The sequence below is a fragment of the Paralichthys olivaceus genome, chromosome 18 (genome assembly GCF_024713975.1).
Source record: "Paralichthys olivaceus isolate ysfri-2021 chromosome 18, ASM2471397v2, whole genome shotgun sequence".
Taxonomy (NCBI): Eukaryota; Metazoa; Chordata; class Actinopteri; order Pleuronectiformes; family Paralichthyidae; genus Paralichthys; species Paralichthys olivaceus.
Genome location: NC_091110.1, coordinates 20,195,001 through 20,221,635, shown reverse-complemented (window position 1 = coordinate 20,221,635; position 26,635 = coordinate 20,195,001). Strand labels below are relative to the sequence as shown.

The 26,635-nt window shown below is 46.3% G+C and overlaps 1 protein-coding gene across 1 annotated transcript in view; it reads right to left on the bottom strand.

Annotated features, from left to right (window-relative positions):
• Window positions 1–2,689: 2,689 nt before the first annotated feature.
• Window positions 2,690–26,635, bottom strand: part of gfra2b (GDNF family receptor alpha 2b) — a 36,207-nt gene continuing 12,261 nt past the window's right edge. Inside the window, exons 3-10 of the mRNA XM_069513408.1 lie at window positions 22,092–22,169; window positions 14,548–14,747; window positions 14,195–14,382; window positions 8,314–8,423; window positions 7,816–7,956; window positions 7,350–7,534; window positions 4,407–4,454; window positions 2,690–3,949 (exon numbers count right to left, since the gene is read on the bottom strand). Coding sequence (XP_069369509.1) covers window positions 3,800–3,949; window positions 4,407–4,454; window positions 7,350–7,534; window positions 7,816–7,956; window positions 8,314–8,423; window positions 14,195–14,382; window positions 14,548–14,747; window positions 22,092–22,169 — 1,100 coding nt within the window. The 3' untranslated portion in view covers window positions 2,690–3,799. The remainder of the gene's footprint in view (window positions 3,950–4,406; window positions 4,455–7,349; window positions 7,535–7,815; window positions 7,957–8,313; window positions 8,424–14,194; window positions 14,383–14,547; window positions 14,748–22,091; window positions 22,170–26,635) is intronic.

The following is a 26,635-nucleotide window of genomic DNA, read 5'->3' as shown; positions in this document are numbered from 1 at the left end:
TCTTCTGATACTCGGTGAGACCAGGTCCGCTTCTTCTTCTTCTCCGAGATATTATGACGGTGTGGCTCATGAAGCTGAGGCTCCGTCATCAGATGTCGAGTTTAGATATTAAATGTTAAAGTGAGAACGTTTGCAGCATTTTTATAATTCAAAGGTTTCAGTTACTGTGGCTGTTTGTAGACGCTGCAAACTTTAACTCTCTCTCTCTCTCTCCATCTCTCTCTATCTCTTTCTTCATCTTGTCCATGTCTCCGAGCCCCCCCCCCCCCCCCCCCCATTGTTTCATAATCACACCTCCCACACTGGTTGCTATAGTGACAGGCAGCGACAGAGTGTCTCTTTAGTCACAGACATTACACATGTCACTGCGGACATTTCTCACACATCCAGTTACAGTACATCTGTATTTACAGCTGTCCTGTCATTCTCACATGTTCCTGACATGTTCCTCACGTGTTCCTCACATGTTCTGCAGGTTCTCTCTGTGAGAACAAATCAGTCAGTGTCTCTGGACATGTCCTGGATCTTCTCCTGCAGCCTCAAGTAAAACACCTGTAACATGTCAGAGTGAGTCCATGAGAGAAACCACGTGTCTCTGAGGTTTCTAACTCGTGACGGACGTGAAACTGGAAGAACACAAATCTGTCAGGATGAAGAAGAGGAGCCGCACACGTAGAAGACGGAGACGTAAACTTGGAAAGACGAGGAGGTTCAGAGACAAATATAAACTTCATTATTCTGTTTGTCGGGGGTGTCGGCTCTTATCAACCACAGCCTGGACTTCATCCCCGGAGCCTCGTCTGCACTCACCTCATCTGGTGGCTGATTATAGACCCGCCTCCCCGGTGCCTCAACACTGGGGCGGGGGCGCGGCGGCGAGTCCAGCTGACATTGATCATCACAGTACATATCCATCAAGTTACACAACTAACCTGCTTAATGAACAGTTGAACTTTACTTTTACTTTACTGGTGAAGAAAGTGTTAAAACGAAGTGAGCCGCGAGACGATGAGCAGTGGGACAGACGCAGTGATGAGGCAGATGAATCACATCGATGAAGATGTAACGGAGGATGAAGCAGACATGACGGAGGGATTCAGTTTGGAAACAGAGGAGATGGAGATGGATGCAGAGTCTGGTTCAAAACGACCTGTTATCACTGACGTCTGGATCAAACTGAGAGATTAGCTGCAGGGATTGAACTGAAGGATGCTGAGGAGGAGAGGGAAAGAACTGTGGGAAATAAAGAAGCTGTAAAATGCAGGTGCACGCCCACACACACACACTCACACACACACACTCACACACACACACACACACACACACACACACGTAGATTGTTTTATTGTTTTAATCGTTGTTCCTCTGATTCTCTAATGTCTGAGTCAGTGAGTGAGTGTGTGCAGGTTTTAATCAGCTCCTCGATGCATCATCACCAGGATCAGCTGCTGGTCTCATGAATCCCTCGTTCAGAGTTAAACAGAGGGAGAAAACTCTGGAAGCCTGAGGTCAGAGGTCACGGCGTAGAAACTTCACTTCAACAGCTTTAACTGTAGTTTCCACACGTCCTCTCTTTCTCTAAAACCTGTGTAAACTCTGCTCGGCTGCCAACGTCAAGTTTCACCATAATCACAAATATTTCATTCAGATGCATCGAAACACGACCCCTCACACGAACACCTGCAGGCTCCTGACAGGGTTTAAAATACCTCGGACGTAACCTTTCATTCTCCTCCTGGACGTCCTCTTCGTGGACTTGTCTGTCCATATGGGGACACTCCTCAGATGTCAGTGAAGAACTGCTGCTGCTGGTTGACTTCTCCTCTTCTGGGGACATTGAGTTGAACTGCGGTGCCAGTTTGGCTCTGACTGAAACGCCCAGTCTTGCCCGAGGGATCCTCCACAGGTCACTCCATCCCGTTGGCCTCGGGAGAACCCCCCCCCCCCCCCTTCATTTTCCACTCACTGGCTTTGTTTGCTTTTTCTGACTTTTGGCTTGAGCCAATGTTCACTTTCATTTTTTTGAATTAGCATGTTTCAGTCCGTCAGAGCTCATCATCTGTGACGGCTCGAGCTCTGGTCAGTGTGACAGATCTTCAGATGTCAGGAGATGAGGACTCGTTTTTAATCCTGCAGATTAAACTGGACGAACACTTCTAACTGGCCGGAGCTCTTCCCTCCAGTTTGGATCAGCACTTTTGATTTGTGGTCGAGCTGCATGTCTTACAAATGGAAAAATTGACCTTAACTCTGAGAGACTCACTCTATATCTCACTGCAACAACCCATAATGCACCAGTCTCTGTAGAGCACCATGTTATATTGGTGCTCTGCGTCTCTGTCTTGTCCTTAAATGTGAGACAAACGGTCTCAGACAGTTTCCTCTAACGCTTGGTTGAGATCCTGCAGTGACAGAGGACGATGGGACAGAGTCCTCGTAGTTTGTCCATAACAGCTGTAGCTAAGTTAGCTCAGGTAGCTAGCTGGTGATCAGGACCGAAGTTTATCCGAAGTTAGCGACACAGTGTCTGTGATTTCTGATGTGACGATTCTTCTTCTTCTTCTTCTTCTTCAGAGTAGATTTCCTGTTCTAACGTGACCAGCAGAAAGGGGCGGGGCTCATTAACATAATGAGTAACGAGTGTTGATTGAAGACATTTGAATGAAGATGTGATTATAAAGAACAGAGATGAGTTTTCAGGGTTTAATCAATGACAGGATCTGTAGACATCAAGCAGTCAGTGGTGATACACGTTCACAATATGGTTTCAGTTGCTTATAAGAGTCAAATCCTCACACACACACACACACAGACACACACACACACACACAGGACTCGCTCACACAACTGTACACTAACACAATGAAGTGAAATATACACTCTTTCATTGAGACTCTTGGTCTTTTCATATTCCACATTAAATAAAGTTTATACAGAATGTGGACAAAACTAAAACCAAGATAAAGACCCGCAAAAAGCACACTGGTGAACAGCATGAGTGTGTGTGTGTGTGTGTGTGGGTGTGGGTGTGTGTGTGGACCCTGTTTGCCCGCTAACGAGGTCTAAGGGGATGGTGACGGAGTGTGTGTGTGTGTGTGTGTGTGTGTGCTTGGTATGTGTGCAGTATACATGTGTAGCCACAGGAGAGGTCGAGGGCAGTGATGAATTGAGCTGACAAACACTGTGGACGGATCTGTCCCATCTCCGGCCCCCAAGTCCCGTCTCTGTCTCAGGCTGCTGACTTTAAGACTTGTTGTGCGACTGTGTGTGTGTGTGTCTTTTTGTTGGGGTGTGTGTCTGTGTGGTTTTGTGCTTGAGCCAAAGTCCCTTTGCTTTTCAGCCCAGTTGTCTCAGATCCAAGAAAGCTAGAGGAAGCGAGTCCGAGCCGAGCGGCAGAAGAAAACACACGAACCCTCCAGACAGCGACGCTGGCAATGAAGTCAGTGAGATCCAAAAAGCCTGAGTGTCTCTGTGCCTTTCTTATTCATTGCTGTCCCTCTCTCTGTCCGTCTCACAGAATCCACAGTCTGGCCTCGTCCTCCTCCATTCTTCTCCTTCATTGTGTGTGTGTGTGTGTGTGTGTGTGTGTGTGTGTGTGTGTGTGTCGACAGCGCCAGTGAATCTGAGTGTCCTCCAGAATATTTCCCTCTGTTGATGTTTGGACGTCTCCCGTTTGACATTTTCCTGAAGCGAGCGGCGCCGAGTCACGTGACTTTCATGGGGTCTTGCCATTTAGGAGTTTGAATATGTGTGTGTGTGTGTGTGCGTGTGTGTGTGTTGTTGTTGTGTGTGCTTGAGTTCACATTAATGAGATGTAGAGTAGAAACGTTGGCAGGACGGACACACACACAGTCACAGAGATGTGCTGGAGGAGTGGAGCTGATCGCCAGCTGCTGCTCTTCGGACCTGCGGAGCCCTGAGAGTCTATTGACTCCTGAGCTAACAGAGCCTGGGGGGGGGGGGGGGGGGGGGGGGGGGGACAAACATAGCATTAGTGAGGAGAGATTCATTCAGTGAAATTGATCTCATTGATTCTTCCTGCAGTTATTTTTATCAAAGTTTTCTTTGATAAAAAATGCATCTAAACATTCACAAGTAGAACGTCTGAGTCAGTGTCTCTGAACTGTCTCTGGATCTGTTCCAGGCCTTTTGTGTGATGAGTTAATTCAGTAGCCGGATGTAAACTCCACTCTCTCAATAAAACTCTAATTATTATTATGACACAGAAAGTCTGTTGCTTGTTGACATGATGACGGACCTGTTCGCCACCCGAACATCAACATCCACCACATGATTGCAGGGAAATCAACTTTGCAGCCGCCCCCTCATGAATTTGTGTAATTTCTGCTTCAGTAATGAGATTTTACAGAGTGAGAACACAGAAGTGTGAAATCAGAGCCGCTCACCTCTTCACACTCGTACTCATCAGAGGGGACGCACTTCTGACCTCCGTCCTGTGAAACAAGGTGGCGAGAACGCATCAGAAACAATCACGTTCAGCTCATTCACTTTGCTAAAGAAGAGTTTCTGTTGCTCTTCTGTTGTTAATCACAGGGAATTGTTCTCAACAAGCTGCCACTCAGAAACTGTGACTGACCGACCATCTGCTCTTTCCCCGCCGGCGTTCTGCTTCAGACGCCGTCAGTCACGACCAGACACATGATTTTTCGGTCTCTCTTTTTAGCTCTTTACTGACAGTGATAATTACTGGCTGCTTAACAAATGATTCCATCTGTTATCTACATCTTCAGACTTGTATCCTCGTATAGAACACATTTCAGCAGAGTATAAATCTGAGTCAATAAAAACACAAAGATTCTGACTTTTCTCTGAGACTTTAAAGAATCAAGATATTCTCCGACTCTCTCCCGCCCTCCTCACTCGTCCCTCGGTGGGTGGAATGTTTGAATTGATTTAAATTGAAACCACAGATGTCGTGTGTGTGAGAGTGTCGTCTCCATAGAGTAGCTGCCGGTGGAGAACGTGAACCAGAAGATGGTAGGTCCCTAACATCTGCTGGTGGTCAGTGAGTTATCATCCAACTAGAGCTGAAGAGCTTCAAACATACAAGAGCTCTTCACCATCTCGTCCTTTGTTTTTAAATCTCTGTGTTTGGTCTGAACATCGTAACGAGTCGAGCTTCGTCCTGTTAACAAATACACAGAGTGTGAACCTGCTCTGTGTTCCTGCTGTGAAGGCGTCGATTCTCCCTCTTTGAGTTCTGGATGGAAATTAAACTGAATCAAACTAAGAAAATATTCTTTGACTGTCGGCTCTTGCGACTCCTGAGGAAGTGGCAGCTTCACGTTCCAGATGATCTCAGTAACTATGGAAACGTGCTTTGTTCAAAACTGCATCGATGAAGCCTCCGCACTAATCCACAGAAGCTTCTGGCTTCTTCTGCAGCCGAGACTCATGGGTATTATAGTACGTCGAGATGTGCCTAAAGAAAAACTCTGATTTCCCAGAAGTGACGTGTAAATAGTTGAAGGCGTTGGTCAGGACGTGAACCTGCGAGATGTTTCCAGCGGCGTCCTGTGACACGTTCAGGAGATCAGTCATGATAATGAGACTCCAGATAACAGACCTGTTGTTCCACGATGAGAATCAGTGAAGTCATTGAGATGCAGAGCAGCAACAGCAGCGTAAACAAAGATGCACACTTGTGCCTGCTCCAACACACACACACACACACACACACACACACACAGCATCATTTATCTGCGTCTTCCATCAGCCTCTTTGTCGGCGCCTCATTAGCATATCTCCTCCTGTTGCCTGGGTGGGAGAGCCAATCAGATCTTATCGCTCGACGAGGAGGAAGAAAACTCTTTTCAGTGATGGGGAAGTCGTGGCGCGCCGCCTGGAAACGCTTCATGTCGGATCATTGTCATTTCCCCCGAAATACATAAGTGCAAATCCACAAATATGCACGGGTGTGCACACACAGCAGGTTGTTATAGTGATGATTAAACCGTGCGCTGAATCATTATCATATTGACTGTTGCTGCGGTAACCTCCTCTGACACCTGACGCCTCTGCAGGTCTGATTCCTGTAAACCGGCTGCTCAGCAGAGCTCACACAGAAGTGATAGCTATATTCATGTGCTTTAGAAAGGTGATACCATTCAGAGTAAATTCTCAGCAGCAGCGTGCAGCTGGTAATACACAGCATCCAGAGGGACTCTGCTTTCACTCTGCGATCGTGTCTCTTCTTATCTGCTCCTCTCTCACTTCGTCTCTGACCTCGCCACAGTGGTTTCATATTTACTGGAAACGCTCGTCTGCACATTCCAGGTGTTTAGAGATGGATTTTTAAAAGTGCTGACGGACAGAGCTTTGCCACTTTGCTCCATGAACCAGACGGAGAGCTTTTGTCACTGGAGCTAAATCGAGAACATTTGTCACAATAAAACAGAATCATCCTGCTCGGGGGTTGTGAACTCACCAGCTGACGGCCACACAAAGACTCACCGGTCAATCTGTTTGTCTTCCACAGCAGCGACACTGATGTGAAGACAAACCCAGGATCCACCTTCACTCAGTGCTGCTGTAATAATGACGTCATCTGAGTTTTTAGAGATTCACGAACCTGCTACTAACGTTTTGAACTATTTCAGTTCTTAACTTCTCTCCGACTTAAATATTTTTTAAATAAGCAAAAGAAACAGATGAACCCACATCGACCAAAACCTCGACTGTAAATTGATGATAATTTGCTAATGAGCTCAGACGGACCAGACTAATTATAAATGATGCAGCGCTGCAGAGAGATGTGAGGTGAAAGGTCACGTTGTATTTCTGTGATGAAGATTATTGACGAGTGTCAGACGTCCTAAATGCTGTTTTCATTATTCTTCATCATTAACCTCATCATCAGTATGTACATATTTCCTGGTGTATAATAATGTGAGCACATAAACTGAGCGTTCAAAATGCAGCTGTTTAATAAAACTAGATCCAGTCACATTATATGTGGAAATGTTGAATAATCATCTGTTACATAATGGATAGAAACTCAGATTGGCCTTACACCTCTCCTCTCTGTATAATGGATGGTTTCCACAGTCCCAGGTTTCAGGCAGGAGGACGTTAATGTGTGTGAAGGTGAAGAAGAGCAAAGCTCGTGAACCTCCGACCGTCTGTTCGACTCTGTTTGTGACGTAGAAAAGACAAAAGCCTTGTTTTATCCACTCCTGTAACCGACGGGACGTGAAGATGGAAAGGTTCAAAGCTTTCAGCTGCGACGACAAACTGGTATTAAAGACGTTTCATGATTTAACCTGAAGAAACATCCAGAAAATAACAAGAGTCATGAAACTGAAACAAACCAAATGAAACACACTCGCCTGCAGGTTGGCGCAGGTGGAGAACATACACGCACTGTCCATGGGTTTGATTGCGTTGCCGTGTAGAGCAGGAGCAGGTTTGGAGATGATTGGCGGCTGGGCGGGGGGTAAGAAGGTGGATGTGGGCTCGGTCACGAGAAGAGTCCCTCCCTCTGATCCGTACCCAAACGACTGGATTGCGTTTTCTGTGATTATCAGAATAAGAGCTTCTATAAAGCTGCAGGCACGTCACACACAAATGGAGTCTCTGAAATCACCACAAACAAATCTGCTGAAGTATCGTTAAACAATTTACATAATGACTTTCTCCACATCATGGACATTTCTGTTGGATTTAAATGATTTAAACCAATAACCTGCAGCCTGGAGTTAAACTCTGACTTAACCTTATTGTTATCTGCCTCTTCTGTCTTCATATGTTTAATCCCCACGTGTTTGTGAGTCAGTAACACAACCACACACTCACTGAGGCAGGCGTTGTGTGTGAAGTCGCGGTGGAAGGCGTCACACTCTTGCTCCTGACTTCCTGTGCCCCTGCAGGTGCACCACAGGCTGAGCGTGATGTTGGACGGACTGCTGTCGCTGTAGTTCGGCGTCACGTCAGAGCCTGAGACAGAGCGAGACAGAGCGAGAGAGAGAGAGAGAGAGAGAGAGAGAGTGAGCGAGGAGGAGGAATAAGAATTAGGACGGAGATTAACCGAGAAGAAACGAGAAGAGGCATCTTCTGTTTTGCATATTGGGAATCAAATCAGAGAAAAAGTGAGTCACCTGAAACAAAACAGAAAAACAGCCTCAACTTATCTTTCAGTCAAATAAAAGATGGAACATTTTAAATGAAACACGAAACAAGAAGTTTGAACCTGTTTTCATCCAGCGTTCAGGTTTCTGCTCTACATAAAACCTCATTTACACACTTAGACATAACACTCCACAATAATGTTTCTGATGAAACGAGCAGACTGACCGATGAGGCCGACGTAGGACATGAGGCAGCCGTGGTAGTTGTCGTGAGGGCAGCTGGTGACGGTGTGAGGCGTCATCTGGCAGTTCATGTGGAAATCAGCGAGTCGAGACCTGCGACGGACAAACAAGACAAACTCTCTCAGCATCGTTTCACAAAGAAGCTTCACAGCCTCCTGATGTTTTATAGATTTAACAACTTGACTTTAACAATCTGTTAATTATCTGAGAAAATATTCAGCTGATTGACTGATGACAGATCATGTCATCGTCCAACTAGTCAAGTCGTCAACAAACTGGTAATTATTTGTAAGTTTAGTCTGCAGGAAATGAATGTCTATGTCTAGTTCCCAGAGTGTGTGTGTGTGTGTGTGTGTGTGTGTGTGTGTGTGTCACATTCGTACATATGTGAAAATGTTTGTTTTTCTTGTCTGTCGGCTGCAGAGGATGATTTAACTTGACATGACGGAGCATTGTGCATTTGACTTTCACAAAGAGGTCAGTGTGTGTGTGTGTGTGTGTGTGTGTGTGTGTGTGTGTGTGTGTAGGGGGGGTTGAACAGTAATCATGCCGTTGAAGTCGGCTCTGGACAAAAGACGGAGACAAAGACCATAATCCACAGCGACAAACGCACATTTTCCTCCAGTTGCTCTCTCACTTTGTGTTTCTCTACGTGACACACACACACACACACACACACACAGACACACACACTCAGTGACACCTTCACCGTTGGCGTGTCAGGGCAGATAACAGTGTGAGGCAGTGACTCAGACACGGTGGAGTTGTGTCCATGTTTTTCAGTTGTTGTTTGAACAGAGGTGTTTTCACGTGCCTGAGTTAAAGAGACAGAACTCGCCACGTCGGCGACCTGCAGCCTGTCCGCAGCAAGCCCCGCCTCTTTACTCCCATCACACACTTTACAGACGACTGCCAGTGAGACCATGACGCCATCTTCTCTGCTGCTGTGACAGTCAAAGCTCAGACTGATCCGTTCATCCTCACCTCAGAGAGGAAGACGAGTTGTTTCAGTCACTGGGAGTCCCCTGATTGTTTCCACGGAAACATGATGTAGGACGTCAACTTTTTAACCTTAACAGCAGATTGGACTTTGTGTTTGTATTAGGGGCAGTTTGTTGTAACTCTGGATTAACTCTGGATTAACTCTGGATTCACTCTGGTGTAGATGTTGGTGTGAAACCAGCTCCTATGAACTGGGAGCAGAGTTTGAACTAGTTGGAGAAGTTGATATAATATCTCACATCAGCGCTGATGGGAAATGAGACGAATCTTTGCTCTTTAATTGTGTGAGAACCGGTGACGAATGAAGGTCAGAGCGAGATGTCGGCAGAGCTGAGGAAGAGTCACAGATATCTGAGTGGTTCAATCCGCCGCCGCCTCACAAACCACGAGATCAAATCTTGCCCGAGCTTCTCATTTCCCCTCAGGGCTCGTTAGAGATTCATCCAAACTAATCACAGGCTGAGAAAGAGACTGAAGACGTTCTGTACTTTCTCTGACCCGACGCGTTTCCTCTGATTCCAGACGTTCAGAGCGAGCGGCCCCAAACCAAACACATTTCACTGAAGTTAACGCAGCCGAGTGAACGAGAGGACGATGGTAACGTGTGACTGACGGCAGCAGGTTCACTTAAAGGAGCATCACAGGGTTTTCTAGTGTTTGAGTCCAGTCGCTGCGTCTGAAGTTTTATTATCCTCCAGATGTGTCTGAAGTTTCCTGATACGCCCGAGGTCACGTGATCCATCTCTGTGGCGTGATTCGTTGCTCAGGGTTGTAATGTAATGTTCCTGTAATGTCAGTAGGGGGCAGAGTCACTGAACATGGAGCCGAGTCGTTCACGGCGACAGGAGAATTTCACTGGTCGGGAAAAATCTGTCTTATTGAAGAGTTTGTAGTTGTGTGTGTGTGTGTGTGTGTGTGTGTGTGTGTGTGTGTGTGTGTGTGTGTGTGTGTGGTGATGAGCTGCCTTGTTGTGTCTTGATGTTTTCTTTAATTAACAGTCCCTGAGTGGTTCTGCTCATTTGCATATTTAAATGTTATCATAGTTTATGAGTTGCCGCCATCAGGAGACGTCGCCCTCGGTTACACCTCCGCCTCCATTACTTTCTGCTCCGTCTCCTCGGGGGTTATCTTCCCTTATTTCCCCTCAAAGACTCATCTCTCGCTTCTGTAAACCAACCGGACACATTCAGACGAGTGCGGAGGAAATGAGATGAATACTTTTGTGTAAATCACACACACACACACACACACACACACACACACACACAGTCGCAGTAAGTGAGAGGGTGTGTTGCGTTGTCGTCGTCCTCTGTGACCTACAGAATAGAGGCAGCTATTTCCATCACGCCACCACCTCACCTCACTGACCGTGTAATGGAGCGATGCGGTGGCGAGATTGGCTTCCTCGTCTTAAAAACACCACTCAGCTGCTGGCGGCTCTGGAAAAGCAGTTTAGCTCAGCACGGCTCGGTGCGCGGGCGTGTGTGTTTGCATACATACACACTGTCATTAGTGCAGGGGGGGGGGGCTCGGTCTGATGGGGTCACGAGGAGCCTGACAAATCCTCACATCCGCCAGATGTATCCTGACGCCTCGATCAGAAGTTTGTGTCAGTTCACACAAATTGTCAACATTTGATTTAGGGTGAACGTCCACGACCGGCTCGGAACTCAGACTGTGAATAAAAACTAAAGATCGGATATCTTGGCTTTGAACGCTGCCATCTTGTGGTGATGATGTCAGAGTCTGTGCAGTGGTGATCGTGGAGCCGTGGTATCGAGGCCGCCGCCCAAACACGCTCACGACCAATCAGGAGTCAGTGTCAGCTGTCAATCATGACGTCTCCGTCTGTTTTTATATCACAAATAACTGATTAAACCATCAGAGAGATGAGAACGAGCTGAAGTGACAGAAACATCTTCGACAAACATTTACAGACACCCCCTTCACTTTGAGGAGCCGTAATGTCGTCCATAAAAGTTTCACACGTTCATGATTATTCCTCCTGTGACCTTTGATAACGGCACCGGACTGGAGAATTAGCGCCACCTGCTGTTCATCTCCATGAATCAGCTCCTGATATTTAGCAGATTTTCAACTGTTTTGCGTCTTATTATTAAAACACATCAGTGACGAAGTCTTTTTTAAGTCAAACTATACATCTGTGAAGTTTTGAAAGTGTTCCGTCTGCTGTCTGATGACAGCTGTAGAATAATGTTTGTGAAATCAAACGGTGAAGCTTGACGACTTGCGTCAGTGACAACGTGCAGTGAGCCGAGCGGCTGCAGGATCTTTAACAGGGAAAAACATTCGGAACACGTTTCTCCTTCAGCTCAAAACTTTACCAGTAAATCTCTCGTCCTTCAAACGGCTTCTACAGTCCAGACAGGAGACGCTTCACAGGGGAGGTTATTTAATCATGATTACCGGAGCATCGTCGTCTCTGTGATTTTAATAAAGTGCAGATCAGCTACTGCAGAAATTCTTCACTTTCTTTCATCTTCCTCGTCGTGTTTGAGTCCCAGTGAAATCAACCTCAGGTCATAATCGTCCTGTGTGGAGTCAGACCGTTGGTAATTATGAGGAGGAGCCGGAGTCTGCGTCAACCAACATGAAGGTCGTGAATGTTTTTGTTCTAAATTCATAAAACACGAGGGTCTAATAACTTCAGTCATCTTAGTTTATTCTCACATCGGGAGAATCACGACCTCGACACGACCCGCTGAGCTGAAACTGAGCCGACAGCACGGACGAGCCGCAGCTCCGGTGAACGAGTCGCAGCTCCGGTGAACGAGCCGCAGCTCCGGTGAACGAGCCGCAGCTCCGGTGAACCACCTCTGGACAGCGTTTGGATCCGAATTCTTATTATTCAGGTGAATAAAATGCAGCCGCAGCTGATCTAGTCCGGGACGTCTTCCTGGAACGAGGGGTAGACCCAGAACTCACTGGAGGGACTACATGTCCCATCAGGCCTGGGGAAACCTCAGGATCCACCAGGACGAGCTGGAGAACATGTGGACGTCTGGGACACACGACCTCTGTGACCAGAGCCCAGATCAGAAGAGGACGATGAACAGATGATTCATGTCCTTCACACTTTCTCACCAGTTTCTACTACTCTCAACTCAAAAAGTCTTAAATTCATCATAGTGAAACCTGCAGGAGGGCGGCACGGTGGTGCAGTGTCATAGTCACTGTCACTCACAAGAAGGTTCCTCGTTTGAATCCTGGTTTGGTCTGTGTGGAGTTTCTCTGGCTTCCTACGAAAGAAGGAGGGAAGGAAGGAAGGAAGGAAGGGAGGAAGGAAGGAAGGGAGGAAGGAAGGAAGGAAGGAAGGAGGCCTCTTGGAACCAGAGCCTCATTAGAGTCAAATTCAACGCACAGAAAAAGTAGAATTGATTTAGTCCGTTTGTATTTAAATAAAAACGTGAAGCTGTTTGTCTTCTTCAAACAAACGGATTCTCTTCTTTTGATTCTAATCTTTTATCCTGTTGTTGCGTTGGAGTTTAAATTTCTCCGGCTGCTCGCTGTAAATCAACCGTACGGGGGATTTGAAATGCAAATTGATTTTTAAGAGTCTTGGTCCGAAACCCGTTTCCAGCTCTCTGCAGGTTTCTCTTGTGGCAAAGTCCACATTTAATTATGCTTCCTATCAATCAAAGTGGTCCCCGAGCAGTCACTTCCTCCCATCATGCACAGCGGGAGACGAGCCGCCCTCCGAGGCCGTCGAGACCCAGAGGACCTGCGGGATTCCTGTGATTATGCGGCTCTCTGCTCGCCGTCTGAGGTTAATGGAGGCTGAAGCCAGAAGGACGAGTCTACTTTGCCTTTTACAGGCAATTAAACCTCGTTCATGCTCCGTGCAACTGAGGGAGGGACGACCTGCTGATTGGTCGGTGGGTTGGCGGGGGGCGGAGTCTGCAGCGCTGCTCCTCTGTGTTGAAGTTGTTGATTTATCTCTTTCCTTCTGTAAGTCACGCCCACTCTGAGCAGGAAACACAAAACAGTGTCGTACAACCAACACAACTCACACACCAGCGGCCAATCACAAACAAGGAGTGTGTGTGTGTGTGTGTGTGTGTGTGAGTCTCTATTCTCTCTCGCTGTAATTAGTGAAGATGTTCAGGCTTTAGAGAAAAGATTCACAACGGCTCGACCTCGACCGTGAAGCAGCAACAGAGTGAGGAAGTGAAACGATGTGAGTGAACGAGCAGAGAATCTTTACGTTTCTCTCGTCTCTCAAGCTTTTACTCGCGGATCGTTTCCCGTTTCGTGTCCTGACTGTTGGTGACCGGACTGTTTCCAGAGTTTGTCTGTTACGTCGTCTGTTTCCAGCTGTAGCCAATCACCGGCCAGCGATCTCAGGGTTCCACACAAACGCTGAGATACGAGCGTCAAACTTGTCCGTGTGTTGTTGTGGCTTCAGAGGTTTTCCTTTCTTTACGTCTTCACAGTTTCTGATCGTCTCTTCTGCATCTTCTGAACTTCCAATGTTCTTCATCCATCTCTGTTTTCAACAAGTATTTATCCAGAGAGAGTCACTCACTGCTGCACTCTGAGGGGAACCAGCGAGGTGGAGGGAGGGTGAGTGTGTGACACATTCACTTCCTCCTCTTCCAGCTCCTCTCACCATTAAAACCAGTCGTTCAAATATATAATTTTGACCCAAGTGTCTCTAGATTTCTGTCAAATTAAACCCTTGAGCCGCTGATTTCACTGATTAGTTCCCTCTCTCGCTGGATAATAATCAGTGAAACGAGCTGCGTCAAGCTGGAAAGCTTACTCAAACCCCCACACACACACACACACACACAGCGGGTCACCCTCACGTCTGATTGGCTGCCGAGAGCCTCGCTGCTCACCTGCAGAGAGCGTCTGAGCGGCAGGTGTGTCGCAGCTCCAGGCAGACGGGTCTGTGCCTCTCCTGGTGGGAGCAGGACGGGACGATGGTGCGGCGGCGGCGCTCGGCACACGCCTGGTCGGGGCAGGAGCAGAACAGCAGCGGGTAACTCAGCTCCCACGGTACCCGCTCGAAAAACTGCCGCAGAGCCTGAGACCAGACAAACATGAGCATCAGACTCTGACCTTCTATTTACATGTTCAAGAGACAGACTCTGATCGGATGTTCTCTGTAAGTCGTCATGGAGACAGAACAGCTCGAGCTCAGTGGCTGTTTTCAAAGTTATTTAAAGTTAGAACATTTAGCTCCACCCACCTTCTGACACCTTTTCCGGCTGCACGGCTCCTGATTGGCCAGGGAGGGCTGCGGAGGAGTGGCCTTGCTGCAGATGGAGTTGTAGGCAGATCGCAGACGTTTGCACGTCTCGTTGAGGTTGCACGCCTTCGCTGCGTCCAGGCAGGGGTTGCAGGGTTTCCCCGCTTCAGAGCAGGGGCTCATCTTCGACAAAGACGAATCTGAGAAGAAAAGAAAAGATTTAAAAGTTTCGAGTCGTGGACGGAGACTTCGTACTGTCGGTGTTTTAACAGGCGTCACAGCTGATGACAAAATAACTTTATTCAAACAGTGAGTACCAAACTTTTGTCAGAAAGTTTGTCTCAGGTTTCTGACAGTGTTGTCCTTGTAGTCTCCTCCACCCGTCAGAGAGTTTTATTCATATCTGTGGACTAACGTGTCCTAACATTCCTGAGCAAGATGTCTTAACTTTTAGGTTTGAGCTTCAACTGGATAAAAGTTTAAACGAATGAAACTGAACGCAGCGCCTCAAAGTGACGTCACATGAGGATCGAGAGTCTGAACAGACGATGTTTCAGTGAATCAACAACAAACCTCAGTAACAGAACTAAGATGTTTCAAGTTGTCTGACCCCCCCCCCCCCCACACACACACAGTGTCTCAGTGTGAACACACGCGTGTGGACACCGATGATCCAACACATTCAATTAAACACGTCTGATGGGAGCGACGTCTGTGACCTTTACTCTGAAAAGACCTTTAATTTTGTCACGGTGACATTTCACTGAGTTAAATCTGTTGGGGGTGGAGCCTGACTAACAGCTCGAGGACACACCCATCTACAGCAGCCACCTGCTCCCATTGGACGGTACTAGCTGTCAATCACACCGTGGTCTCCACCCCCCCTTCCACCCGGTGCTGTCGGGTCAGTTTGACTCGAAATGATCAGAATCACAAACGAACATCAGCCGTTTGAAGAAGACGTGAAACTAGAGACAAAAACTCCTGAGGACAAAGTTTACTGACTGGAGGACATCTTCAATTCTCATAGACAGTCTGTGGTCCTGAAGACAGACACTTCAGTCCACAGACAGAGACAGAGAGAGAGAGAGAGACAGAGAGAGAGAGAGAGAGAGAGAGAGAGAGAGAGAGAGAGACAGAGAGAGAGACAGAGAGAGAGAGAGAGACAGAGAGAGAGAGAGAGAGAGAGAGAGAGATAGAGAGCGGGGTGACAGAGAGGCCACCACTGTGAGCTGTCATCACCTCCATCTGTGATGTCACTTCTCATCACTTCTCGTGTGTGTGTGTGTGTGTGTGTGTGTGTGTGTGTGTCGTCTGCAGTATCAGTGGTTAGAGCTTCACACTATGTTGTTTCCCCTGCAGATAACCTTGAAGCTTCTTTTGACTGAACACACTTCTCTCTCTCTCTCTCTCTCTCTCTGTCTCTCTCTGTCTTTCTCTCTCTCTCTGTCTGTCTTTGTCTCTCTCTCTCTGTCTTTGTCTCTCTCTCTCTCTCTCTCTCTCTCTCTCTCTCTGTAGCAGTTTAGAAGATGAGAAACAAACTGTAGTGTTTTATTATCACTGACAAAGTCGGTTCTAATGAAACATGTTTTTCTGAAACTGCAGATGACGACTGGCAGTTCACCGGTGGCAGTCGTCTTCCTGTTTGAATGGAGAAAATGAATGAAGAGCAGGGTTTACGTTCTGTTCCATAGCCAGCCACTAGGGGGGCGATCAAGGTGTCATGTCGTCCATCTTTATTTTGTGTCAATGCGTCCAGCTCAGAGACGAGCGCTGGAAACTCGCCTCACTTCACACAATCGATAGACGTGAGGACGTGAGGAGCTGAGACCTCAGAGACCGAAGACATTCACTGAACCGACTGAGCTGCAGATCCAAGACGTCCAATCAAGGCCCACTGGTCGTTTCACCTCTTCACCCACGAGTCTTCACCTCTGAAGAACGACCTTGACCTCCATCAACAAGAGTTTTCTCTTGTTTTCAATGGACCGGTGAAGAAAAGTTTCCTGAACACGTCATCAAATGTTCTGCACATCAAGTTCTGAGATTCCTTCACTGAGATTTCTGGACATATGCAGTAAATCCTCGCTCTCTCACTTCAAAGCTTCTCTGTTGGGACGTGGAGAATGAGAATGTTCCGCTCGTCCTGCAGGAACATGAGCCTGTTGTTACTTCATCTTTTCCTCTTGTCGGGAGTTTCCTCAGGTCTCAGCTGAAATACTCTCATCAGTTAAGAACAGACAGACGAGTGTAGTTCTGCTGCTGGTGCGAGTCTCCTTCATGAAATCATTCATATTTATTCTGAAGTTTAAACATGAAAAACACACTTTAGAGTTTTATCGTCTCAGTGTGAAGGAAAACGAGGAGCTGAAGTTTCTCTGCAGGTTGAAGTTAACGACTCTTCACACCTCGTTTGGTTCAGATCTTCAGTTTAGTCTGAACCAGATGAAACTATGGAACAAACATGAAGCTTCGGACTCGGAGAGGAAACCACCTCGACGTGTTTCCCTCCATCACAGAACCAGGACAGATGTGAAACCTTCAGGACTCAGGTCAGTGCACGTGGAAAGAATCCGAACTGAAGATGTGCACGTGTGTTGGAGGATTCGCCGGCCTCGTTCTGTCATTAGACTCAGTGTCAGTGTTTAACTCTCTCGACCTGAGGCGTCCTCACCCCTCGTCTTTAATTCTTAGCCTGGCTCGCTCCACCTCAGAGCAGAGGAGAAGAAGAAGAGGAGGAGGAAGAAGGAGAAGAAACAGTAATAGAGCCGCGTTTGAAAGAGAGCAGAGATATACATATATATATATATATAGAGAGAGAGAGAGAGAGAGAGAGAGAGAGCAAGTATCCGGGGCAGGAGAGCGGGCCAATTAGAGAGATGCCCTAGGTTGTCCTGTTATCTTTCTCATACACAACCTTAACAGGATACACACACACACAAAGCTCTGCCCAGGGCTGCACACACACACACACACACACACACACACACACACACACACACACACACACACACGTACATTCAGCACTATTGGCTGTACAAACCACTCACTCACATGATGTTTTATTAAAATGCTGTGCGCTCTCCATCACACGCTTATACACACACACACACACACACACACACGATGAGACGTGATCTAACAAGGTCAAAAGCAGAACTGGAGGGAGGAAGTGGGCGTGCGAGGGGGAGAAAGAGAGAGGGAAGGAGATGTGGGGGGGGGGGGGAGGCCACGTTGTGACAAGGAGATGAGATTATGAAAAGAACGAGGGAAGACGTGAAGAAGAACCGGAGGCAGTGGAGGAGGTGCAGACGCTCGCTCTGCTTGGAAACGCTGAAACATCCAGAAAGAACAGATCTGGAAAACATCTGGAGCCGACCTTGAACATCTCAAACGTTCCCTTTAGAAAACGAGATCTCATAGATACACTTCCAGACGCCAAAAGAATGGAATCTGTAATCTCATCTGATCCAGACACTAATCTGTAACATAATATAATATAATCCAGACACCAGTCTGTTCTAATCTGCTCTAATCTAATTCATTCTATTATAGCGACGTGTTCTCGCTCGACACAAAAACTAAGTCTCACAAACTGTGACTGTTTTCATCAATGTGTCCAAACAACCAAGGCTCATTTGTGTTTGTAGATTTTTTTGTGTTAACATTTGTTTTAACTCTTAAATCCTCAGAATCTAATGAGACACACCAGAACACACACTCACTGAATAAATCCAGAGCTGAAACTTTCAGTGAAGATGGAGCACTGGGCTAATCCTAATCCCAGAACTAATCCAATTCCTAATCCCAGTGCTAATCCTGATCTGGACCCGTATAGTTGAATAAATCAAGGTCTGACCCTCAGATTGAAGAAGACAACATGACACAGTTTGATCACAGTCTCAACGCTGACAGACGAAGAGGCTCGAAGGTGTGAACACGCCTCAGTCGTGTTTCTCCCGCTCGCAGCTGAACACTGTCGGTGATTAGTTGAGCGACGGACACTGAGACTAAGAGGAGCTGAGAGAGTGAGAGCTGCAGTGACTCAACTTGTGCTTCATGTTGTTGTTGTGTCTAAACGCTGCGTCGTCTCACGACACGAGACTGAGACCTGACGGTTCGTCCTCGCTGAGTCGCTCACACTCGTACCTGATATAACTGAGCCGTGGTTAGCGGTTCAAAGTGTCCTGAAGTTTCTCGTGGTTCAAAGATCTGGTGTCCCACAAGGCTCCATCCTTGGTCCTCTTCTCGTCACTGTTGACTCACTTCAACACTCGGCATCATCGGACCTTAAACCAGCCGCTTGATTAAAGTGAGTCTGATGTGTGAGAGTGAACGTGGAGAACGTTTCCTCCTTCACTCCCTGAAGAGTGAAGCTGAACCGGGATCAGTTCAAAACACTGAGAAGTTATTAACAACCAGAGTTTGATGTTTTTCTAGTCGCCGCCACCTGATTGGTTGATTGTGTTGAAGAGAGTTTCTACAGCTCGAATTTTTATAAACATGGTGATGTCCTCTGATGTCCTCTGATGTCCTCTGATGTCCTCACACGGCATCAGGGCAAGAAATAGAAGACACCCCCCCCGTGGATAGATGATCTCTCTTCTTTCTGCTTCCATCATCTCTCATCTGCTTTTCCAAGCTCTTGTCTCACATTTCCTCTTCTCTTTTCTTGATTCTACTCATCTAACTCCTCCTCTCCTCTCCTCTCCTCTCCTCTCTCCTCCTCTCCTCCTCCTCTCTCCTCCTCTCCTCCTCCTCCTCCTCCTCTCCTCTCCTCTCCTCTCCTCTCCTCTCTCCTCTCTCCTCCTCCTCCTCCTCCTCTCCTCTCCTCTCCTCTCCTCTCCTCTCCTCTCCTCTCCTCTCCTCTCCTCTCTCCTCTCTCCTCTCTCCTCCTCCTCCTCCTCCTCCTCTCCTCCTCTCTTGGATGCAGATGTGCTGGAGCAGTAGAAAGATGGTGATTGATGTTTGGTGATGATGAAGGTCATCAGCAGTAAAGTGCTCGTGTGTGATTAAGAAGCAGGAAACAAACATCCCCACATTCAGAGCAGATTAATTCAGACAGAAAGACGTTAAATATTTCAGTGATATTTAAATGTCAACATTAAAGTTTCCCTGCTGAGTTTTTAACTACTCGTCACGGTGACAACGTTTTTTATAACTTTTCTTCTTTAGAGAATCTGAACCCAGAACCTCCTGGACACCAACAATAAATAACAATCACATATGTTAATGATCCTGTGACTGTAAATGAATCAGTGACTGAAATTACCAACAATGTGAAACCTTTGCTGAAACAATATTCAGATGTGTGAGAAATGTACGCGTGAAAGCTTTTTCACCCAGTTGACTCCGTGGCGCCCCCTAAAGTGCAGCCACTGCAGCACATTCATGTTTCTTTAGTAAAAGTTTTGCTGAAGTTTTCCTTCGACCTTATCACCAGGAAACAGGAAGTTACACTAATTTGACTACATTGTCCAATCTGCACACGACAACATGTTTAAAAACCCGACCATATTTTCATCCAACATAATCATAGCACCACCTACTGGCAACAGGATGCACATGTGACATTTAACTCCGTAAAGCTCTGAGTGAAACCTGCAGCCACACGGCAGCTCTGATTACAGTTCTTATTTGTTTATACACATCGTACACTTCATTATAAGTGAAATGTTTTCACTGCTACTTTTGAAAGCCACGAAAACACACACACACACACACACACACACATCACACAGTCAACACTCTGTCATGCAGAGCCTTTGCCTCCAATCAATTTGCGACACTCTTGTCTGAAACATACTTTAATGTTCCACTGCTCTTTCTTCTGCCACTGCTATTTAACACACTTCTGTATTATCCTCTTATCGCTCCCTCCAACACACACACACACACACACACACACACACACACACACACACACACACACAGGCTCATCCTTGCTTCTTCTTTATCTGCTTTGACCATTCTTAGACTTTGACTGTGGATCTTCACATCATGCTTCCAGATCACAGTCGACAGGTGATGTGAGAGCCACACTGACTGTGACACACACACACACACAGACACACACAGACACACACACACACACAGTCACACACACAGTCACACACACCTCCAGTCTTGCATATTGTATGTGTGGAGATTGATGTCATGTTTTCTGAAGGTGTTATAGGTCGGATATTGGAAATAATGGAAATGTTACACACCACCTGCACTGCCACACTCTGCTGGTGTGTGTGTGTGTGTGTGTGTGTGTGTGTGTGTGTGTGTGTGTGTGTGTGTGTGTGTGTGCGCTAGAGAGAAAGGGCTTTTGAAGTTGCATTGGTTGCAGCTCTCCTGCTTTGACCATGTTTTTACTTGTGTTGTGTTAATCTGACAGAGCAGAACCCAATTTACAGAGCTGCGAGTCTATTTCACAGCTGTTTGACCACACACACACAGACAGACACACACACACACACACACACACACACACACAGTGTAAATGACGATGTATTGCTTGGGGCTTCTGACATTTAAACACTCCTCAGAAACATGTGTGAAGCCGAGAGTCGGAGTGTGTGTGTTGTGCAGCAGGTCTACTGTGCTGTGACCAATCAGAGCGCTGCTGATGGAGTGACAGAGGATCAGACAAGTGAACGAGAGAAATGTAGAGAAACATGATGAGGTCCAGCCGCTCTATCATTTCAGTATTTCTGTGTGAGAGTGTTTCTCTAATAGAAAACTAAAAATCCAAGAGACCTGGACTGAAGTCCTGACGTGTTCCTGGCATGTTCCTCACGTGTTCCTGACATGTTCTGTATGTGAGAACGAATGTCCGAGTCAGAGTCTCTGGACATGTTCTGGATCTTCTCCTGCAGCTTCTAGTAAAACATCTGTAACATGTCAGAGTGAGTCCATGAGAGAAAACATCTGGAACCTTCTCAGTGGGCGTGTGGGCACGTAGAAGACGAAGACGTCCACTTGGAAAGACGAGGAGGTTCCAGATGTTCTGGTGATGAGGGTCGACGCCGGTGTGGACGAGCTGTAAACAACAACACTGATCTTTACACAGCAGAGTTCAGACGTCATGCCCCGCCTCCTGCTGCTCCACAGGTTCATGTCTGAAAACATCAGACTGGTTGAACGTCTTGTTTAATGGTTGTAAATGAGGAGAAGTGGGGACACAGTCCAACATTCTGTCAGGACGAGCGAGATGTGCAGTGTTTGACCGCTTTAAGCTAAAAATAGAGATCAGCAGGAACGATACTCGAGTGTTAGCGACACCTCAGCGGTTTTTGGAAGTTAGTGTGTAATCCTGGGATCTCTGACGGGTGATTAGCTACAGCTGCAGACGGACGACGGCTCGTTCTGGTCTCTAACGTAAAACAGAGAAGAGACGTTTATTGTCTCCGACCTTTAAAGATGAGAAACGTGTTGTGGATCAAACAAACCTAAAGAGGAAAAAAGGTTTTCATGAAGGTATCACTTCACACACACACACACACACACACACAGACACACACACACACACACACACACACACATGGCAGCATTACCTGAGATGATGGATGCGTGTCGGTTTTCCTCTGAGAAATGGATCGGCTCGTACGGAGACGTCTCGTAAAACTCTTCCCCTGAAATACACCAGAAAACACACATGTTCAGCTAGTGCACACACACACACACACACACACAATGCTAGGTACACACATGACGATACACCTCTCCTAAGACAGGAAACTAGAGTCACCGCCCTGTGACTGTTTGTCTCCACCTGCAGGTTCGGTGAAGTGTTGAAAGAATTCTCTCGAGTTGCTCTTGAGATAACGTGTTGACGAAGAGACGGACGACCTGAAAACATTTTCCCTCCGATAAACCGACACCAGATTCTCTTATTTCCTACGTTGTGAAGTTAAGTGAGCAGAGAATTGTCGTGTAAATGTTTTGTGCAGCTTTCAGCGCAATGACTCGCCATCTTTGAGTTTGGATCATTTTCACGCTGCGACTTGTCTTAATCTGATCCCAGGTCTGTGTGAGACCCGACCGTCGTCACGTCTCATGTTTCCTGAGCTTCACTTTCTCTGAGTGTCTGTTCCGCTGCCAGGAAACGTTGTTCGCTGTGTTCTCTAATTCATCAAGGACGAGAGACAAAAGCCTCCGAGAGCGACGACTGTAAATCACTGAGCACTGACAAATATTGAATCAGCTCAGTTTGTGTTTCTGATTCTGTCTCTGAGCTCAGATTCTCTTCTGTCTGTCTTCAAATCCTGGTTTCATCCGTCAATATTTTACAACACAAACTTGCCTTTTACAAATATCGTGTCGCTGCGAGATGACGGCAGATTTACATTTTTCAAGTTAGTGGTAAAAGAAGTTGTAAAGAAAACGTGTGTCAGGATGAACTGAAATAAGAATTAACACGTTATATTGAAGTTAATTAAAAACCTTCAGAAGAAGAAGAAGATGAAGATGAAACAGAATAATTACAGTCACAGAGAGAAGAAATGTTTTCAGACTAAACTCTTCACCTGAAGTTTTTGTTCCAGATCTGTGACGATCTGATGATTTTTATATTCTGACTGATCTTGAAGTTATTTTTCAGGTGAATCTTACAGATCGAACTTTCTCTGTTTGGATTTCAGCTTGAAATTATTCTTGAGTTCATAGATGATTTACTGTCAGGCAGAAAAACGCCGTTCAATAAAGGTTTTAATTATAAGTGTTTTATGACATTAACACTGATGCTGGATTTAATCAACATCGTCAAACGGTGGTTCTGGTTCTGAATAGGGTTTGATTTGATCCAGTAGATCCAGTAGATCCAGTAGATCCCACACACTGAGGAGCACAGGACATTAAAACACAGACAGCAGCAGCAGAGTATTGATTTGTCCTCAGAAATACAACGTCCTTGACACAGTCAGATATTCTGTGAGTTCAGTTCTAAAGAAGAACTTTGACAAAGGCCACTGGTACAAATTCAAGGATTTAATGAAAAACTGAATCATGAGAGAAACGTGTGCAGCGAAATGAAAACATCAGGAGCTGGTTAACAAAATAAAATCTGCTGTGAAACAGACGTCAGATGTTTGATTCGTCATATTCACGTGTGTCCAGTCAAACATGAGGCTTTGGAGGGAACTGTGCTTTTGATTGACATTCACAGCAGCCACTAGTGCTGAATGTGTGTGTGTGTGTGTGTGTGTGTGTGTCTTTGACATATTCCGTGTTGTGTTTACATCGTGATGAATCCGCCTGCAGCTGCTGAGATATCAGCTTATTGGTCGTTGACCTTGTGTTTGACCGACTCCTTCAAATGAAAACCTCCTGCATGTGTGGGAGGTTTTTAATGATCAGAAAATGATTTCCATCATATGAGGAATAATTAAATGAATGCATTTGTTCTATTATTACAGAAAAACTAACAGAGGGGATGTAAAGTGCTTGTTGTGAGGCCGAGGTCTAATTGTGTTCAGCTGCTGCTGCAACACAAATCCGACCATGACTCTGGAAGTGACTCCAGAAAAGCTAAATGTGGCCTTGATGCACGAGCTTAGCATCGACTCAGCAGCAGTTGATCAAAGAGCTTGTTTTCTTTTTACCTTTACCAGGAAATGGACGGAGGATTACGGTAGATTGCTCCCAGCGGCAGCGTTTCCCTCATCCTGCAGGTAAACACTCAGCAGACAGAAGCTTATTCACCCTGAGGCAGCGTGACATTTTCTCTGGCATCTCCAGGAACACTCTGTGCCGTGCCAAGCATCTCCAGACTTAACAGCTTCTGCTCATTTGGTGGTTTTGTTTTTAATCTTTGCACCGAGCGTCAAACTCCAGCTCTGATTCACTCCACTGCCGCTTCAACACGTGCCCTAAATTTCTCCGCAGTCGTTCGCCACCCGTGAGCTTTGGTGTGGCGGTTAGCAGCGACGCTCCCGCCCACTGCTCCACTGGCACAGCTCCTGCCTAAACTCACAGAGTTGAGATCATCGTATCCTGGGGAGCTTCAACTAATTTACTCTCGTGGAGCTGCATAATACTTCACGAGAGATAAACAACTGAGCAGCTGAGCCGAGGGAGGACGGCGACTGGAAACCTCCTCTTGTGCTGCATCAGAGGCAGCGGCTATAGATCGTGTGCAGTTACAGGAGAGAGAAGCGTGGATTTCTCTACAGGAAGGAGGTTTCAGAGTCGAGCTCTAAATAAAAGCCTGGATACAAGAACAGACGGTGTCTATTTCTGGCTGTTGGGTCCATAGATTGGTTCTGAGGGTGGATGAAAGAAATACTAAAAACAGGCATATGGCTCTGAGTCGACCATTTCTGCTGCATCAGGAGGAGAAGCTTTGACTTCCTGAAGCTGAGGAGAACAATCTGTGTCAGAGCAGGATGTAGTTTGTCCTCAAGTGGAGGAGGACGGACGTGGACTCTCAGGTTTGTTCTGTAACTACAGAAAACATCAGACCTCCTCCACAAGCATCAGGGGCGTCCTCTGTTCAATGTCTTGCCCAAGGACACTGTGAACTTTGGACGGATGGAGCCACAAGTTGAACCGATGATTGTCCCCAGAATCTAATGTCAGGAGGGTTCTGATCAGATGGACCCGCCTCAGCCGAGTCCTTTGAAATGAGTCTTAAGCTTTGGCTTCATTTTTACCGTGGAGCAGCCGCTCTGCTCTGAATATTGTAGAAACCAGATATTTGAGGTCACAACCATCTGAGCAGTGGTCGATCACTGAAAACAGCCTCTTCATGTGTTTGTGAGATAAATGTTCTGATGATTGTTCAGCCCGCTCTGATCAATCACGTGGTTTCCTCACTGAGGCGTTGGCATCGGAAACCAAGGAACAGAGACGCTGCGTCCTGAAAGAGACGCTGACGCAGAGTTTTTCTAATTTCTTCACAAAATGAAACCTGGGTGATTCATTCCTTTGTCTTTTGGTTTAATTTTTAAAGAACCTGATCCGTACATAATCATCACTGTGACTTCCAGCAGGAGGCAGATGTGACAACGTTTGTAGTCGTTTCAATTTTCTGCTCAACCGCACGTTTAATGATAACACACTGTTTCGACTGAAGGTTAATTATCACAGACATGTTCTTGAATTATGAGCCACCTTCAAAACATGAGCGTGTTTGTGTGTTTGTGTGTTTGTGTGTCTGTGTGTTTGTGTGTTTGTGTAAATACAGACGCAGTGTCAGATAGTGTGTTAGTGTTGAGGTAATCCAGCCTGAGGGGGAGAGAGTGCTGATGAAAAACAGGACAGATGTTTATGTATGAACAGGGATTTCACCTGCAGGCGTGAATACACACATTCAACACACACACTCAACACACACACATGCAACACATACATTCAACACACACACTTAACACACACTTAACACACACATTCAACACACACATTCAACATACACACTCTACACACACACATTTAACACACACCTGCACCGCTCAACAGGAAACATGAAGAATGTTCTGAATCAAACGTGTGTGTTTTCTGCTCGAGGCGTTTCTTTATTGAAGTTATCAACTTCTGCAGTTATTGACATCTGGAGACAATTATTGGATCCGAGTGGAGCCACTAAAAACGAAGCACGATCACAACATCACAACATCACAACAACTCATTGTGTCTGACAGACGTGAAGGAAAAGTGAAATCACTAAAACAACACTATGGAAATAATCCAAGTACAATCCACATTTAAATTCACTACATCCTGATTTTTATTTATCTGCACCAAATCACACACACTCATAAATATCAGTGGATTCAACGACTCTCTGGGAAAAACATGTTTACTGGAAATCTGTAGTTTTCGTGTCATCGTGGTGACAAACACACAAACGCAGCTTCAGCTGTGAAATCAACGTTTGTGCTGGAAGTAAAAAGGTCAAACTGAGAATGAGCCAGGAAACACTTTGCTGCACCGGGTCGTCAGCAGACGTTTTCAATCAGTGTCACGAAACAGTGGAACGACTCGACTTTAGTTGATTGGAAAGCTGCTCTCAGACTCAGCTGGTTAGAGGAACTGTGGCGTGCACGGCGTCCTGTGCATGAGTCAGAGCCGCATACGTGCACGTTGCCTGCCTGCATGTAGA